This window comes from Mus caroli, unplaced genomic scaffold (genome assembly GCF_978045245.1).
Source record: "Mus caroli unplaced genomic scaffold, Mus_caroli_1 scaffold_18, whole genome shotgun sequence".
Classification (NCBI taxonomy): Eukaryota; Metazoa; Chordata; class Mammalia; order Rodentia; family Muridae; genus Mus; species Mus caroli.
This window is the reverse complement of record NW_028227273.1, coordinates 4692143-4711343: the sequence shown is the minus strand read 5'-3', so window position 1 is coordinate 4711343 and position 19201 is coordinate 4692143. Positions and strand designations below refer to the sequence as shown.

The 19201-nt window shown below is 37.1% G+C and overlaps 1 protein-coding gene across 46 annotated transcripts in view; it reads right to left on the bottom strand.

Moving 5' to 3' along the window:
- The window catches only part of Nrxn1 (neurexin 1), a 1038549-nt gene that overhangs the window by 14844 nt on the left and 1004504 nt on the right, over positions 1-19201 (bottom strand). For 29 of the 46 annotated variants that reach the window (XM_085832802.1, XM_085832815.1, XM_085832809.1 and 26 more), the window contains one exon: positions 8157-8244. In XM_085832802.1, coding sequence (XP_085688928.1) covers positions 8157-8244 — 88 coding nt within the window. The remainder of the gene's footprint in view (positions 1-8156; positions 8245-19201) is intronic. The other 17 variants (XM_085832806.1, XM_085832818.1, XM_085832812.1 and 14 more) reach the window with 1 other exon arrangement.

The following is a 19201-nucleotide window of genomic DNA, read 5'->3' as shown; positions in this document are numbered from 1 at the left end:
GGCCCTTAGTGAGCATGTATTGTTATTTAGTGTAGTAAGCCACGGTACTAGCGTACATATATGCATATATAATATTTTCAAGTGTAACCAAAGTTTATGTTAGTGTATATTGTAATTATAAAAGCAGTTAATCATGTGTTGTTTGACACTTTTTATATTTTTTGGACAGTGTCTCCTGTAATCCCTGTCAGCTTGAATTTACTCTGCAGTTGAGGTTGTCAAGGACTGTCTGATTCTCCTGCCTCTTTTAAACGTTAATAAAATTATTCCTGAGCTTTCTTCTATGGACGATTCTTCTATTAATGAGACTAGAAACTAAGATGGGGCTCACATCTACTCTAGCTGACATAATTCTGGGGAAGAGAAACCTGGGCAGTTTACCTTGGGTTGACTCAACAACAAACCGGCTTTCTCCTGTGCTCTGATTTCTAACATTTCTTTCTATAGAGCACTTGCAATTCTACATGCTTTCTCTGGTTGTTTAATATGTAAATATTTTTAAAGCCTCTCTCCAGGTTGAAGACCCCAGTCTACTTAAATGAAGGACCTGGGAACCATCATTTTGTAATGTCAACATCAAAGGAGGTAATGCCTTCATTTTCCAGTCTCTTCTGGGAAAGCTCAGGGAGTGGGGAGGGATGGAGCCCCATACTTTAATCTAGCTAAGGTATGAGCAAGATAAACTTCTTTTGGCTAAAACCATTAGCCCCAAACAATCACCCCACTCCCCATATTTCCATCCTTCCTCTTAAAAACTCTGCCTCCTTGTTTCACACACTCATACATTCTGAGCTCAGGCAGAATTCTAACACTCCCCCCATTACAATAATTTGAAATAAGATTTCTTTGCAGCTTAAATTCCTCTAATATACACTTTCATTCCAACATACAAGTTTAGAAAAGTGGGAATGATAAAGGGCAGGGTTTAGCTTAGAGGTAGTACAGTTGCCAAGGGTAAGAGATGGGGCTGCAGGCTGATCTCAGTCCAGGGAAGGGAGAGAGAGGTGAGTAGACAGTTCAGAGAAAGCAGGGATGAAAGAGGGAAGGAAGGATGAAGAAAAGGAGAATACAAACGAAGTATGTCCCATTCTTCTGTGATGACCATATCCTGTTTACTTTTACCCTAGTATTCTGGAGAATTAAGTTTATATATAGTAAAGACAAAAATAGTCAACCAAACAAAAATTAGCCTTAGGCCAGGATATTGAATGCTAATAATGCATTCATCAGTGCCAAACTTGAGCTACCCAGTCTGCATGATGCCTGGCCTTCCACACTGACTGGGCCTTGTGACTCAGGAGATACTCTAATTTCCTGAAAATGGAATACTTTTTATTCTATCTTTCTGGCTGTAGCTCAAAATTCTCCATTTAACACCAATATGTTGGGGATTATTGGCTAATTAGACTCACTTTTGAATAATTACATAATAAATAACCCGCATTTAAATGAAGAACAAAATTATCTTCCAATCAGGCTCAAAAATGTGGTCTAATAAATGATATATTTCTGTAAATGACTGAGATTACTTATTTAATGAAAAGATGCAGCTTGTTCAATATACATATTTTTATTCCTAATGGTTAATGGGATCAGTTCAATAGAAATTCTTTGATCTTTTCTCAAAATAGCATACTGGAAAACCACTCAAAATTGCATAGTAATTGTAGCAAATTTTCCCTAATGAACAGTAATGCATGTAAAGGACCTTTTGCCATCAAATTTAAATTTATTCCAGAGAATTATTTAAATGAACATTTAAAAAGCTATTCTGTATTTGTGAGGTTCCTAAATTTTTTTAAGCACAACCTGCATTTTACGAAACCCAAAGCCCATTTTCTCTTAACTAGAATATTCAGAAGGTTTTTACCTAAGTAACAGTCTCTCCAAATCTCCCAAACTTAATATTTTCCTAAGGACTAAAAAGAAGAATGAGCATAGCATCAGCCTTCACTACATCTAAAAGACACTATAATTACTCAAACATTTGAGTCCCAGTCTATGAAATGTGACTGACGTCCAATCAAAGTCTGTTTACAGTTGTTGAGCTCATCTCAACTCTACAGCCTCAGACTAAGTATAAAAGATCTCTCTCACATGTGCATGTGTGTGTGTGTGGGCGCGCACGCGTGTGTGTGGGTGTGCGATCACACCCACACACACCAGAGGGGGGCACTCTTCTCTGTGTCCAGTGAAACAATGGCTTGCTTAGTCGAGAAGTCTTTCAGTGATTAATCAGCTATCCATCCTTAAATACAAAGAGATTTGTCACCCTATCCTCACTATTGTAAATATAAGAGGATTTTCTAAATACATTAGAGGAAGGAGGGAGCTAAATTTGTTTTCGTTGGATTAAAGTTATTCACCAGGAAGCTTCCACACCAAAATCATTATTTTTCGCTGAAGGTCTTAAATATCATTATGGAAATCACACTTCCAGATTTCATGTATGAATATGGAGGAAGTATTCTGTTCAACAGAAGACACAAAACTAACATGGATGGATATGATCTAAGAATTTAAGTGAGTTTGTTAACTGAGCAAACCTGAAACAAAAAGGTGTCAGAGAAATCCTTTTCACTAATGCTTATTTTTGTAAGAGATGGGAAATTTGTATACTTTCATACTTTTAGTATCATAAAAATAACAACAGGGAACACTCAAAAACACATACTAGATCAAACTATTGTCATTCAAAATACTTCCTGCTGAATCTATCCACTCAGGGTTGGGGAAGGGTATAGAGGTCTTTCGGGATAGCATTTGAAATGTAAATGAAGAAAATATCTAATAAAAAATAAATTAAAAAAAAAGCACATGTCTTGTATGAGGGGAAAGCACAATAGGTACAACAAGTGGGTTTCTGTTTTTTTTTTTTTTTTTTTTTTTTTACTTTCCAGAGGAAACTCATGTTGAAGGGAATTCATCAGTCAGTGTCCTTGTGCAAAAAGAAGGCATTTCTGGACATCGATGGCCTGTGACCAGTGGAAGCATGAGGTTTCAGCCTGAGGAGAGGATTTTGTCAGCTGTGTTACATTGCCCTCCTGTCCTTTCGTATTCTAAACCCTGACTGTACCAGTGGAGCTATCATCCAATTCTCATCACACAGGGCAGTGTGGCTGGAATCAATTGTAATTGAGTTCCATGTGTTCCCACCCAGGGGGTTGTCCCTGATCTAGTTTCAACATCTAGCTCTGTTCCCATCAGGAGGTCCGAGTGGCTTCATCAGTTGCCCATCTGTTTCAGACAGAAAAAGTAACAGCATTATGTAGAGGGGAAAAATAGCATGGATATTACTTTTATAGAAATGAATTGGAAAAAAAGTAAAAGGTGCCATTTATACTTGATATTATTCCAGGCATTGCAATAATTATCTTAAATAATTTACTTTTAATGCCTGAAATGCAAAAAAAGAAAAAAAGAAAGAAAAAGAAAAGCAGGTCATATCTTAATGCCTTAGAAAAAGGACTTGAAAATCAGAGGAAAAAATAAAGAAAAAGAGAAAAAGTACAAAATGCATGGTGGCTTCTAAGGAAGAAAGACAAATAGCCCTTTAAAAAAATCAAGGTCAAAAAAAGAAAATATCCAATAAAAAAAAAAGAAGCAAGGAGAGAGAGAGAGAGAGAGAGAGAGAGAGAGGGAGAGAGAGAGAGAGAGAGAGAGAGAGAGAGAGAGAGAGAGAGAGAGAGAGAGAGAGAGAAGAGAGAAGTATAAAAAAAAATCAAGGTCTAAAACAACACCAAAATATGTGCTGTGTCTTTATTCCCAGGACTGGCAAACAAGTGGATGCATGTTAGAACTAGGTAACACTTGAACAATGATTAAATTAATAACTAAGCACACAATGGCTTCTTCCTTAAGAGTACTGAGTGGAGTCACATAGCGCTTCATATCCATCCAACACTTAATCAAACTATGATTTGCTGATGCTCAAGAAGAAGCTACATGGCTCGCCATGTTTGCTTTTCAGCATCTTTAGGAAGGGAGCCATCTGAATATCACAGGTGACACAATTTCAGTGGGAAAATTTTTTTTGAAAGTGTCTGTATTTTTTGAAAGTATGTTGGTGGTCTATTTGATAAGAAAACGTTCACATATAAATATCCAGCGAGAGTGAAATACCCAGGCAACTAGTGTGGTAGCTAATTGTGGTGCTCTTACGGTGGCTCTTTTCACTAGCTTAGGGGATTATTGATGGGTGTTGGACAGGAGCTTATCTTTGAAATCTACTGCAATGTGTTAGTGTTCTAAAGACCTGCTTACCTCAAAGTATGATTTGCTTATCTATAAAAGGATTTTTATATAGGCATGTCTAACAGTAACCGAAAATCTCAAGATATTAGCAATTACAATGACCACCAACATTATTTCGTGTTAATATAAGGCAACTACAAGAAAAGAAATATAAGGCAGTGGTGCATTTATTCGAAGAGCCTGTAGAAGCAGGCTCTCGGAACAATATTCAGGTCCAAGCAGGGTCAAGAAAACAAGTGACGTTTCTTAAATAATAGTTGGAAAGAAGACAGATAATATAAACTGAAAAAAATTTAATTGATGCTACTATACAAATAATGTCATTTTGCTATGGGCACAATAGTACATGTAATATTAAAGAAGATCCAGGAAGAAAACCAGAGAATTGAATGGAAAAGTGAATGTTGAAGAATGTTTTATTTATAAAATGCAATATCAAAAGATAATCCCTTGATGACATATAACAGTCTGCAGGACAGATAAGGTCACCAGAACAGATGCTAGGCAGTGATCCCAAAAATGTGGCACTCCATACTTTAAAGTATCTCCCTACTCTAACAAGACCCAAGGAGCAGAAATCTAAGGACTAAGGAGAGAAACGTGGCAAGATAGGAAGTTAAGTAATGCAGGTGGTAAGATAGTGGAAGTAGAGGGAGTAGAGAAGGTTCATTGGGCCAGAAAGCACGTTGTGGAAGCATGAGGACCCCAGGTCAAATCCCCAGTACCCACATTAAAAGGGAAGAAGCCCTGACCACTGGGTCTGGTGATTTATACCTTTAGACCCAAAACTCTAGACATAGAGACAGACAGATCTTTGTGAGTTCTAGGCAAACCTGGTATGTATACATATATGTGTACACATATATGTATGTATATATGTATGTGTTTATGTATGTATCTGTGTATGTATGTATGTATCTTTTCTGTTTCAGAAAAAAATTATAAAATGGTCTTTAATACCTGTAACCCAATGATGGGGAGACAGGCAGGCAGGCCCTGAGAGCTCCTCAACCAGCCAGCATAGACAAAATGCATTGCAAGCTCTATGTTCAGTGAGAAACCTTGTCTTATAGGAATAAGACAGAGGAATGACAGAGCATAAATCAGGATACCTGTGATCTTCCTCTGGTTTCCATGGACAAGTAAACACACACACAAAGTAGTTCTGCATCTTATATTTTGGGTAAGAAAGAGTATATTAGAGAATTATATAAACTTATAGAAAATGTACTTCGTGGGGTCTACACGCTTACATGTTCCTGCTCCATGCTCTGGCCTTCTTATGGGTGAGGATTCAGATACACACTGACAAACTACTAGTAGGCAGGTACTCAAGGTTCTTTAGAGAATCCTAAATGCAGTAAGGAAGAGAGGACAGCAAGACCAACTGGAACACTGATGTTGACAAGATGCTACGTGCTTCCTATTACTTAGGACCTTTAATAAAGCAGCAAAAGTCGGATAAATTAAAAGAAGGAATAAGAGCTGGAGGTTCTTAACAGTGGTTAAGAAGATGTGCTGCTCTTGCAGAGAACCCACATTTATAGCAACCAAGTATGGCAGCACTCAATGGCCTGCACCTCAGTTGCAAAGGGATCTGAGATCTCCTACATCCTAGGGCACTGCACTTATATTCACATATTCATAATCAGAAATATTAAACACGCATCTTTTGAATTTAACACCGAGAAGGGGAAGATAAAAGGGTTATTTCCCATTTTCCAGTATTCTATCTCCTAAGTTTACTGTACCCAAAAGAATACAGACAGCATAGAGTCGTTGCTAAGGAGTGCTTTATAGGACCTGTAAGCAATGCTGGAGTAATTGGAACATTTTGATCAAGAAGGAAGACAAAGTGTCAATTTCAAGTGTAATTAAAGTCCTCATACTGGATTTACTGAGCACTTAAAGGTTCAGACTAAAGAGGATGATCTCCGATACTCAACAGAAGAGGGATTCAGCCACATGAAAATCAGCAAGCTCCACAATCAGTCAACAGCTACCGTCCTCTCTACTATTGGAATAAAGGATCGATGCTGAAAAGGTGACTGCCTTCAAAATTATGAAGCAAAATCACACTCTTATAAACCCACAGAGTTCATAGTTTGCTTTTGAAATAATCCATGATGGAAGATTCATAAGTGAGATAAATGAGAATGGTGATGGTGATGGTAATGTCCTGCAGTTTTAATTAAAGAGGGTAGTGAGGGGGGAAAAAGCAGGGCCTTTACCTTGTAACTCAGGATGATGACCTGATTGTATAATCCAGGTTAGGGAGACAGTTGAGTCAATGGTCACCAGAGATGGAAGAGTTAGATGTAACAACCTATTCTGGGGCTGAGAGTCCTGTGGAAAGCAATCTGCTAAGGAGGAGGGTTGAGGCAAGCCAGAGAATCTCCAGATGCAGCTGCACTGAGATGGACTGTGGCCCACTTCCCCTTCACTGGCAGCTGCTCCTAAGAATGTGTGGCCAGTAGTGGCAGTGGCATACGTGACACTAAAGCAGAGTCACAGACTATGCATCCCCAAATATTTCATATTTAAAAATGATTAGACTAATGTTAAAATGGTATTTCGTTCATACACACACACACACACACATATATATACATACATACATATATACATATATATATGTATGAATGAAACAAGAGAATACTATTAAATTATTTTATTGAAATAAGTTCTTCTGGGAACCTAGGTAAGATTTATGAAGGTCACATCTTCTACAGTAATTCTGTTAACACACACAGGAGAGTTAAAATGGAACTAGTGGACATAAGTCTACGACTGACTGTAAGTGTTTGGTGGGAACAGGCTGTGATTCATTCATCATTAGTGCCCACTACCTCCATTGAACAGCACAAGAAACATAAGTGATATGTTGTTCTCATCAGGTGAGTCGCAAAAATATTACAACAGAGAAACTAGAAAATTTTTTATGGGTAAAATGTGGCATGAGCTTTGGAGAAACAAGGCAAGATTCAAATATCTCTTTTAAACTTGTCAAGGACATTAGCTCCCGCTTGCCTTGCTATTGCCACAATTCTCCAACATCCAAAATTGGAAATATATCACTTTAGATAATTTTCCAGCAGACTGAATCTTGGAAAAGCTTTTCAGTTCAAAGGCCATGTGATTCTTCACAATTCACTGTAAATTTTTAGTTTTCTAGTTTTGCTACAAATGATCACAGGGAAAGCCCATTATAAACTGTATGCAAAAGTGACTCAAGGAGCTACTGGAAAGTGAACAGTAAGTCCTCACTGTGCAACTTCCTTACCCCCTGCCTTATCTAAAATATCTATTCTGTTTGTTTGTTTGATTGTTTGTTTGTTTATTTGTTTTGTTTCTCAAGACAGGGTTTCTCTATGTGGCCCTAACTGTTCTAGAACTCTCTATAGACCAGGTTGGCCTTAAACTCAAAGAATTCCACCTGTCTCTGCCTCCAAAGTACTGTCATTAAAGGTATGTGGCAATACCACCCAGCTAAATAACTAATTTTGGTTGTTTTTGTTTTTTGTTTTACATCATTTTTTAGAGTGAGAAAATGTTTATAAAAGCATAATGTTTATGAAAGGCAAAGGCTTGCTGGATCATATTTTAGTATTGATTAGTTGATTTTTAATTTTTTGTGGGACAATTTTCTATAATCAATTTGGACTTCATCTCACTACTCAGCCTAGGTTGGCTTTGAAATCCTTATCCTCCGTCCTCTACCTCGAAGATGATTAGCATATATTCCCCTTAGGTCTAACTAAATACCCATTGGATAATGTACCAGTTTGTATTGAGGTGGCCTAAGGTAGCTCTCACACATAAGGGGGCATCTCGTCTAAGCAATATAACATGCAACAAAGATTAACAGTAAAGTCAAGGAAGTAAGAAAAAAATTGACTAACCTAACCCACCTGAGCTCGGCTCACAGGGGTCAATGTCCTCATCGTCGCTGGGACACTCTGCCGAGGCCACAAGGATGTCATCTGTGGTCTGCAAGGGAATAACAGTCAGCAGGTTAATTAAACGTGTCCTGAGTGCTGTGCTCCATTTCATTTACAAGTGAAACACAGTTTGTGCTTACATTATAGTTGAGAAACCAAATTCATTATTTCCATTCCTCTATTTCCCTTCCTCAAGACATGAGACACTGAACTTATAGTCACAAATGTATTTTAGACTCATAGAAATATCTCCATGATTACAAGATCTGGATGGAATACAACTTAGTGAACATGTGTACACAGAAGTGGTGATCTACAATTGGCAGACACACAACCATCAAGCTACTGTGCGAGGCTGCACACAGGAGCAGATATTTAAAACAACCTGGCAGAAACAGCTGAGTTGAGATTGATTCCAACCCTGGAGACCTACAACATATGCACCAGTAGGCTTTATGCAGTACGTGCGCTTCGTTTCCTGAAGCAGAACAGCTTTTTACGTTTGTGAACAGGTAGCTTGGTAAAGATTCTAGATGTAGGTTGTTATCACTGGGAAACAAGTTTATGCAGAAAATTAGATACATGGTTTTGTTTTCTAGGTGCAGAAATAAAGCAGATACAGTGAAAATATTTTTCAGTTTTTAAAAATCTCATACTCAAATATCATTTTTGCAATGTTCAGATAGCAGAGGCTGTTTCCTCATTGTTCTTTCCATCGTCAAGTTTTCATCATAAGTAAAAAGTGTGTGCAGAGTAGGCTGGGGGGAGGTGACCGCTTCCTCTCTGACATTATAGTTGCTTCGCTGCTCTTACAGCCAAAAAGATAACTGTCACTGTAATAAAAATCAAAGTGTGTAGATCCTAGCAGTTAGTCACATAATCAACACACTGACAAGTATCAAAGGTTGTTCTTTACTGCCACTTATGAGCAGTAATAAATGCGGAGGAGTTATTGCATGGGATTTGTGAATGTTTGCATCAGATTTGGCTAATGCAAAACTAAAACATCAAATCTGTGGTGCAAGAAGGAGATGCTGTTGTATTTCAGAAGATGCTTGATAGCAAACTGATGCAGTCATTTAACAGGAGCTAGAATAACATGGCAAGAGCTCTAAAGTCAATAGAGAGTCACAGTATTGCCAGAAATAAAGATTTAAAACAAAATTGAAGAAACCTAGAGACAAGGAGCAAGGGCTCTTTAATGAAAAATAAAGGCTTAAGAATCTTCAAATGCAGAATCTTTTGTTCACAAAGAAGATATTCTCTTTAAATAAATTTAAATTTAAATTAATGTAAGCCTTTAAGCAGCATGTCGATATTGGTTCATTTTGGCTTTTTGATCTTAATTCTTCTTAAAGTGTTTCTAGATTCATGTATTCTCCTGGTGTCATTTTCAAAAAGGAAGTTCAAAATGCCAGATTTTCAAGAAGCATACTTGTTCAGAGAGAAAGCCATCAGCCCGTGGAGTGCACACAGCACTTCATTCTCATTAATATGAGAGATTTTCACCAAAGATCCATCTGGCTTTTGGCAAGAGTTCATTTTGCAGCATATTCCCCACGTGGGTCTATGGTAGCATGAGATGATATTAGTGATCCTTCATTCCAATTAACCCATTGTATCCCAGAGCAGATCCTGGGCTTTTTCCTACGGCGAACATCTAACAAGAAGGGATTACCCTCACCCAGAGTGTTGTGAAATTGTCTAGAATATTCTCTATGACTCACTCAGCAAGACTCATCAAAGGTGCTAAAACTGAGGAACTCTGCTATGGAAATGTAATTAAGACTATGCTTTATTTTTCTTATCTGAAAAAATAATGAGCAGAACAGACATTATTTATAAGGAGCAAATCAGCACATGGGAAGTACTTGGAAGATGATCACTTTGTAATTGTTAATGAAAAATTTCAACATTCTCAACATTAGCTTTAATATTTCATGGAGACAGTTAATATTTAACTGTCTCAATTAAATAATATTGAGCTATATTTGTAAGTAGTAAGGTTTTATATTTTTAACTGAAAGTTACACAAAGTATTTTTCAGGTGGAAGATTTATGTTTGCAATTACTTTCAAATTTGAGAGTTATATTAGGTAGTTTTTACACTTCCATCTTTTACAGTCTCAGTTCGATAAGACGGGTAAACATCAAGAATAAATGAGGAGGATTGCTTGTTAAAATGAATTTATGGCTACATACATACAAGTCACTAGAAAATATTTTATTCAGGCTAGTTGCTTAGGTAATGCAAATGAACCTACTTAAAGCTATTTTCTCTAGGGATCATTCTGCTTTAAGGAGAAAATGTTACAACTTTTCATAAAACACCATATGTAAAATACTAAAGTCATAAAATAGTGTTTTATTTATCACTTTTAAGATAAAATAAATTACCAGACAAATATAACTCTTTTATAGAAATACACTTTAGATTTTAATGTAATTTTCTGTTATAATGCCTGTATATTCTTGAATGTTATTTGTGTATTTTTTTCATTAAAAACTAAAAAATGATCAATACTTTTGTAAGTAAAAGTCTCAGATTAATAGATGTCTTGGGTGAAATCTCTATGGTGTGAAAATCCAGAAGCAGCTCAAGGAAGGAGGAAATATCAAGAAGCAGCTTAAATGGGGGGAAATCAAGCTTCATTCAGGGGAGGATTTAACCTAACAATTTTCTAACCAAAGCTATGTAATTGAAATTTAATTCACTCTGCTTGGAGCTGCCTCTCCATGACTGACTGTTGAGCGTGTGGTATTTAAAAACCTCAAGTATGTCACATTAATCAATTCTCTTCTTTAGTAGACTTTGCTTGATGTTTATAACCCCTCTAAGGTAGAGACACTCATTGTAAGGGACAGAATGGCGATCAAGCAAAAGCACTAACTTTATGTAGCAGTTCATTTAGATAACTGTCTCTAACTGTACATTGAAACACTCACAGATCAAAGGACCATTTTGATGTTCCCTCATAGAACTATGTCTGTGCCTGAGCATAGCAAGCACCTATTCCAATTTAAATGTGTGCAAATTAAAGTCTCCATACCTTTAGAGAAACAACATAGAGTGTGTGAAAAAAAGGGATCAATATGCGATGCATCATGGTCTGCATGTAAACACCAACCCAAAGGATTAGGAGAAAATGTAGCCAGAAGCCATCATTGCAACTTATCTAATAAGTATTGATATCAGGGGAGACTACTTGATAGTTTATAAAAGATAACAATATTCCCCTTCTCACAGCGAGTCTCCCCTTCCCCATCATTTAGTAGTGAAAACACTACTTGACACTAAAAAAATAATAAAGTACTACTCAAGTGTCTTTGTGTATATATATATATATACATGTATATATGAGTGAACACATTTCTAGATGCCATTTTCATGATACATGGCGTGCTGAACATTAACCCCAGTCAGTAAAGTGACACATTCAAGAAACATCAAGCAGAATAACAAACAAGAATTGTGGGGCAAAGGGCAAATTCCAACTGTGCAATTCCCATCCTCCATTGATTCTAAAACTTTTGTGTAAAAGCTTTCTTAACTAAGAAGTTGAAAAATACGTACAATGAATTATAAAATAGAGATATGCGTATAATTTGTAAGGAATGCAGGTGGAAAAGCTTCCATTTGAGAGCCATAGTTAAGCACTTGCTAAAACAAAACAAGAGCAACATCCTATCCATTTGTGTACTCATTTACCCAATTTGAATGTGTGAGCTTTGGATTTCATGAATATTTAGGTCAAAGCTTATACATCCCTGAAAACAGCCAGCTTTCGCATTTCTTTAATGTTCCTTCCCAATTGACACCCAAGGCTATTGCAAAAAGTGATGATAAATCATCTCTCTGCTTGGGGGAAAAACAGACTTGAAAGCTATTCAATTTTCTTCAAAAAATTTTCAGCTGCTTAAAATGTATGTAATGATAACAGAACAGTGAGTGTGGGATTGCATAGAGAGACTTCAGCATGGTGAAGAGACTTACTTAAAACTCATTTCTGTGTACATTTGACTTTAGTTAGCTTAACAAGCCAAACTCACGGTATGTAGAAACATGTGCATAGTGTTGTAGATAAGTGCGTTTTTGGGAAAAGAGAGAGAACATGCCTAATTAAAAGTCACGTTCTTTCAGCTTATTTATATTGCACAATAAAACAGTCAAGAAAGAAATGTGGTATAAGAAAACATGAAACTGAATTATCACCTTTAAACAAAACAGCATGTCTCTTTTATAATTTCTTTGAACTACTGTTGGCTTTTATTTGCATACTGCATTTCCAATTTTAGCAAAAGCAACTCTGGAGAATCAGTCAAAAGTTTAAACTTTTAGAAAGACATCTCCAAAATCTATTCTCAATAATCAGAATTTGAAGGCGTAAGACCTTCAAATACTCTAAGTGGAAAAGCACTAGAGCTGAAAGGGAAACTAGAGAATGGGTCCAACGGCCCCACTTGGCTTGATCTGGTTTGGGACAAATCAAGTCTTGAAATGATTTAGGCTATTTCCAAATTAAATACTGACAGATGTTTACAAATGCAAATCCAGGCTTTTTAATGGTGTTAAAATAAATCTCTTGCCCAGCTATTGAGACTGAATGGACTAATTAGTTACACAGGTTAAACTGAAAATCCTTATTGGCAATGAGGTCAAAACATAATTTATGACTGCAGCATGCCAGCGGTGGATAGCTTCAATCAGCAGGATTCCAAAATTCTCATTTTTCACTGTTGGTGTGTAACAGGTCAAGGAAGGAAATCACGATTCACTAAGTGTTTGTAGATTTTGTTGTAGCAAGACTGATTTTAGAACCATTCATGTAAGGTGAATGTTTCCTCATTGTATGTGAGGAAACAGGAGCTAGAAAAATACTATATCAGAACTACAATTCTAATTCATGAAATTATCTACATTATCAGTAAATTGTGAACATCATTTACTTGAGATATCTATCCATCCAATCATGAATCCAGGTATGTATGCATAAACATATGTATGCATCCATAGACACCCATCCCAATCCACCTTATTTTCTACGCGATATGATGTATCTTACAGAAATGCATGGTAACATTTATTTATAGTAAGTGAAAATGTGGAAGAAAGCAAGAAGTAATACAGTGTGAAAAAGGAGCCAGCACATTCATTAAGAGAAACAGTTACATCTATAAGAAGGAGCACACACAGCTATCCTACTGTTTTTATATGGAACAAAACAGAAAGAAAATGACACTAAGGAAAGAAATACCAATGTTAGATGTGGCTCTGCTGAAACACCTAAGTTTAATATCTTCTAGGTCAGCAGCTATCAATTTATGGGTTGTGAATCTTTTGGGGTCCAAACAATCCTTTCACAGGGATCACATATCAGGTGTCCTGCATATCAGATATTCACATTTTGATTCATAGCAGTAGCAAAATTATAGTTATGAAGTAATAATAAAAATAATTTTATGGGTGGGGGTAATCACCACAGCATGAGGAACTGTATCAAAGGGTTTCAGGATTAGGAAAGCTGAGAACCATTGATCAATGTTGATCAATGTTAACTAAATACTAATTCAGAATACAAATTTTAATTCTGGGCTCATACACAATGTCCATTATTTTGGATTGTTTCTTGTATTCTAAGTTACAAACATGCGCATGTGCACACACACACTAACACATAATACATATGCTACATATGTATGGATGAGCTTACATATGTAAGTGTTTTATATATGAATCATAATAATTCCCCTAGCTAACCAAGCTATGGCAGCTCAGGCCTGTAATTTCAGCACTGGGGAGGCTGAGGCTTGAGGCAGTCTAGAACAGCCTGGGATCCCTCAAAAAACCAAAAAACAAACAAAAAGTAAACAGAGATGATAATAATGTTTTCATATCCTACGTGTATGTTGTGGGGATCAAATTTGATGTGCAAAATATTTTGGAGAGCAGGGAAGTGCCCACAATGCAGACTTTATTCACTCCTGTTGTTATTCTTTGTGGAATTAACTAAAGTTTTATTATGATTGATAAGGCACTTTCTTTGCTTCTCACATGACAATTAAGACAGTTCTGAGGAGTGTTGGAGGAGGTGGCTAAGCATCTACTTCATTGAATATATTTTCTTTTCACCCCAACATTCTCCTGTCTTGTCTGTTGAATAGAGCCTTTATCGTTCTACTTGGCTCTTTACTCAAGACTGCATTTGGAATGCTTCCTTTCTCCTAAGATAGAATTCATTGAAAGCATGGCTTATTTGATACATATATGCGAGTTTAATATTTAATCAATGAAGCAAGACAACAAGGAATGTATTTTCCTTTAGCGGTATTCAGAGATACCTACATCCTGAGTCCTGTAAGCACACAGTTTCATAGACACTTACATCCTGAGTCCTGTTTACTGTATATACCAACTTATTGCAACCTAAGACATAGATTTAAATGTTGCTTTATGCCATATGGTATCTACAATATTTAAATAAGCAGGGAACAAGATGGGGTCAATTATCAGCAGGACTAAGGGAATATAAAGAGAGGAAGGGGAGATGGAGAGACAGAGATAGAGACATAGACAGAGAGGGACAGAGAGACAGAGAAACTGAGAAAAAGGAGACAGATGCACAGAGAAAAACATAGATAGATACTGAAAAAAAATGGTTCTCTCAGGGTGATATATGCACCAGTGCTCCATGTTATAGTGGCTGCATCTACAGTTATAATGGACAACCTATGGCATATTTGTTGTAAATATTTTTAAATGTGGCAATAAACTCTTATGAGACATTTGACATAAGTTTTATTTACAATGAATAGAAAGGTGTACCTTTCCAAATTTCCCTGAAATCAAAATTTTGAAAACTGCTTAGACAATGTTTTATTCTGATTTAAACACAAAGACTTCACATCTGTATTTAAGCATATGTCTCAGTGAATAGTATTGGTTTAAAATCATATTACTACTTAAGATTGTGGCCTATTTTCTTTAAATATTTTATTTATATATGTAAAACATTTTATGAAAATGACCATGGTTATAAACCAATGATTATGTAAATAGTGGGTCTTTTGTTTTGAGATCAAAACTACAAGAATGATTACACATGGCATTTGAATGTGTTACTGCCATTACACTAAAAATCTGTTTGCCTACTCTAATTTCACAGCAAATCTTTTTGTGACAAATGGAATTTGTCACCATTGCTCTTACGTGACAGACTGGATATAAGAGTGAGACAGTATAGATTCTTTCTAGAACTGCATCCCCTAAGACCTAGAGCTAATAATTGAGTTGAAAGTCAAACCTTTCAGAGATTTTTAAACTCCCTTATATCTCTGGCAATGACAATGAAAGTTCGTGGCTGGTTTTAGCATTATACTCCATGGTAGGAATTTAGGCCAGAAAAAAAAAATGACATTATGTTTAGTAGAAAAAAGAATGGCTGAAAGTTAAATGGAAGGCAAAGATAAAAATGTCTTGCACTAAGCTGATATGTCTGCTTTTATGAAACACCCTTGTCCTTCAGGAAAACATTAACATAAAGCCTACTCTAGAAAGGCTTTTTTTTGTGTGGGAGGAGAAAAATGATCATACTCCAGTTTTTACTTTATAGTCAGCATCTCTTAGCTACACCTGTCTCCTACTCACTCAATTGCACTAGTTCTATATTATATGAACTTTTATTTAAATGCATGGAAATTATGGTCCTTCAAACCCTAACTGTCAATGGTTGTATTTTCTTTCTGAAATGACAATTGTATGGGGTATGGACTACCTGATTCAAGCCATCAATTTCAGACCACAAAATAATTGCAGAGTCAAATGTCGTCCTGTAGTCTATTTCCATTGACTCTCTGCATTAACTCATTTATTAATTCATTCATCCTTAGGAATTTGTTGAATACTTTTGAGTAACAAAGATTTCTACAGTGGAAATTGTGGTTGATTCTTATCTGGCTCCAAATATTTACATGCAGTGATGGAATTTACAATTGTTTCTTTTCAGTTTGGAGTCAGCATCCAACTGATCATTCACACACTGAAGGTTGCTTTCCTGGTGCCTGGTAGCAATAGGACACAGATATCTGAATCAAACACAATTTCAGCTTGTATAAAAAGGGGGGGATAGAAGAATGCAAATCGACCCATTTTTATCTTCTTGTCCAAAGATCAAGTCCAAGTGGATAAAGAAACTCCACATAAAACCAGATACACTGAAACTAATAGACTAATAGAAAGTGGGGAAGAGCCTCGAACATATGGGCACAGGGAGAAAGTTCCTGAATAAAACACCAATGGCTTATGCTCTAAGGTTAAGATTCAACATATGGGACCTCATAAAATTGCAAAGCTTCTATAAGTCAAAGGACACTGTCAGTATGACAAAACAGCAAACTACAGATTGGTAAAAGATATTTACCAATTCTACATCCTATAGAAGGCTAATATCCGATATATACAAAGAACTCAAGCAGTTAGACTCCAGAGAATTAAGTGAACCTATGAAAATATGGGGTACGGAGCTAAACAAAGAATTTTCAACTGAGGAATATCAAATGGCCAAGAAGCACCTAAAGAAATGTTCAATATCCTTAGTCATCAGAGAAATTCAAGTCAAAACAATCTTGAAATTCCACCTCACACCAGTCAGAATGGCTAAGTTCAAAAACTCAGATGACAACAGATGCTGGGGAGGATGTGGAGAAAGATGAAAACTACACTATTGTTTGTAGAGCTGCAAGCTGGTACAACCACTCTGAAAATCACTCTAGTGGGTTCTCAGAAAATTGGAAATAGTATTACCTGAGGACACAGCTATACCACCCCTGGGTATATATCCAAAAGATTCTCCAACATATAAGAAGGACACATGCTCCACTATGATCATAGCAGCTTTATTTATAATAGCCAGAAGCTGGAAAGAACCCAGCTGTCCTTTAACAGAGGAATGGATGCAGAAAATATGGTAAATTTACACAATGAAGTACTACTTAGACATTTAAAACAATGAATTCATGAAATTCTTAGGCAAATGAATGGAACTAGAAAATACCATCCTGAGTGAGGTAACTCAGTCACAAAAGAATACACATGGTATGCATTCACTGATAAGTGGACATTAACCCAAAAGCTCGGAATACCCACAAGAAGCTCAAGAAGAAGAAAGACCAAACTGTGGATGCTTCTGTCTTTCTTAGAAGGGGGAACAAAATACTCATGAGAGGAAATATGGAGACAAAGTGTGGAGCAGAGACTGAAGGAAAGGCCATCCAGAGACTGCTCTACCTGGGATACATCTCATATACATTCATCAAACCCAGACACTGTTGTGGATGTCAAGAAGTGCTTGCTGATAGGAGCTGTCTCCTGAGAGTCTCTGCCAGAGTCAGACAAATACAGAGGCAAATGCTTGCAGCCAATCACTGGACTATGCACTGGGTCCCCAATGGAAGAGTTAGAGAAAGGACTGAAGAAGCTGAAGGGGTTTGCGACCCCATATGTAAAACAACAATATCAATCAACCAGACTCCTGCCCCCACCAGTACTCCCAGAGACTAAGCCATGAACGAAGAAGCATACACGGAAGGACCCATGGCTCAGGCCACATATGTAGCAGAGGATGGCCTTGTTGTGCGTCCATGGGAGGAGAGGCCCTTGGTTCTGTGATGGCTTGAAGGATGCCCCAGTGTAAAGGAATTAGAGAACGGGGAGGCAGAAGTGTGTGGGTGGGTGGGGAGAACACCCTCATAGAAGCAGGGGGAAGGGTGATGGGATAGGAAGTTCCCAGTGGGAGAAACCGGGAAAGGGGATAACATTTGATTTGTAAATAAAGAAAATATCCAATTTTAAAAAGGGAATAAATATATGATTTCATAGAGAAATTAAGTCCATTATCAAAATCACTGTATGATACCAGATATAATTCAAGCCCCTAAAATTTTTGCACAAATAAAAAATTGCAAGTGTGGTGCTTGATGGAATCAAAGCTGCTCTATGGTCACTTGGGAAAGGAAGAATCATGGCCATATTAATTTCTTTAGCAAATGATGGCTCTCCCTTCACCATGTAAAAGAGAATATTTTTTCCTTTGTTTTTATCCTATGAATCGGTGATTTACGGGCACTTGTTTGTGAACCATGTGCTTACACTGACAGAAGAGGGCATCGGATTCCAGGGACTGGACTGAGCGGACAGTTATGAGCAGCTTAATGGCGTCCTGGGAACTGAATCCAGTTACTCTAGGAAAGCAATGAATACTTGCTAATGCCAGGCCGTCGCCAGCTCCTGTCCTCATCACTGTAAAGCAGCGGAGGCACTCTTGTTTTATAATTAATAAGTAGTGCTGATATTAGCTTCCTTGCTCCCCTTCACTTTCACCTTTGCCCTTTCTATGTAATTTGTAGTGTTCTAACTGCTAATGTGGCTATCTCAGAATGAAAAACTACCTCACATACCAGAAAGAAGCCAACCAAATAGTTTTTCTTGACTCTTACTAATATACCACAGTGGCTAGGTCTAATCCATCTGTCAATCTCATTCTCTCTCTCTCTCTCTCTCTCTCTCTCTCTCTCTCTCTCTCTCTCTCTGTCTCTCTCTCTCTCTACTATCTTCTCATACACTTGTCATTGCTACAAGATTCTGTAATCCTTTGTTATTTAGAAATGTTTCTATGATAATGAGTGTTTGTTTGTTTGTTTGTTTGTTTGTTTTGTCAAGACAGGGTTTCTCTGTGTAGCCCTGGCTGTCCTGGAACTCACTCTGTAGACCAGGCTGGCCTCAGACTCAGAAATCTCTCTGCCCCTGCCTCCCAAGTGCTGGGATTGAAGGCCTGTGCCACCACTGCCCAGCTTTGATACATGAGACAATCTACTTGTTCTGCTAAAACCTGACCCTGACAGAAAGAAGAAGTTTTGTCCATATAGTTCCCCGGTTAAACTGCTAAGTTCTCAGTTTATCAGGATAATTTGTCTGTAATTGATAGGGTAAGTGGGATAGTGTGTGTGTGTGT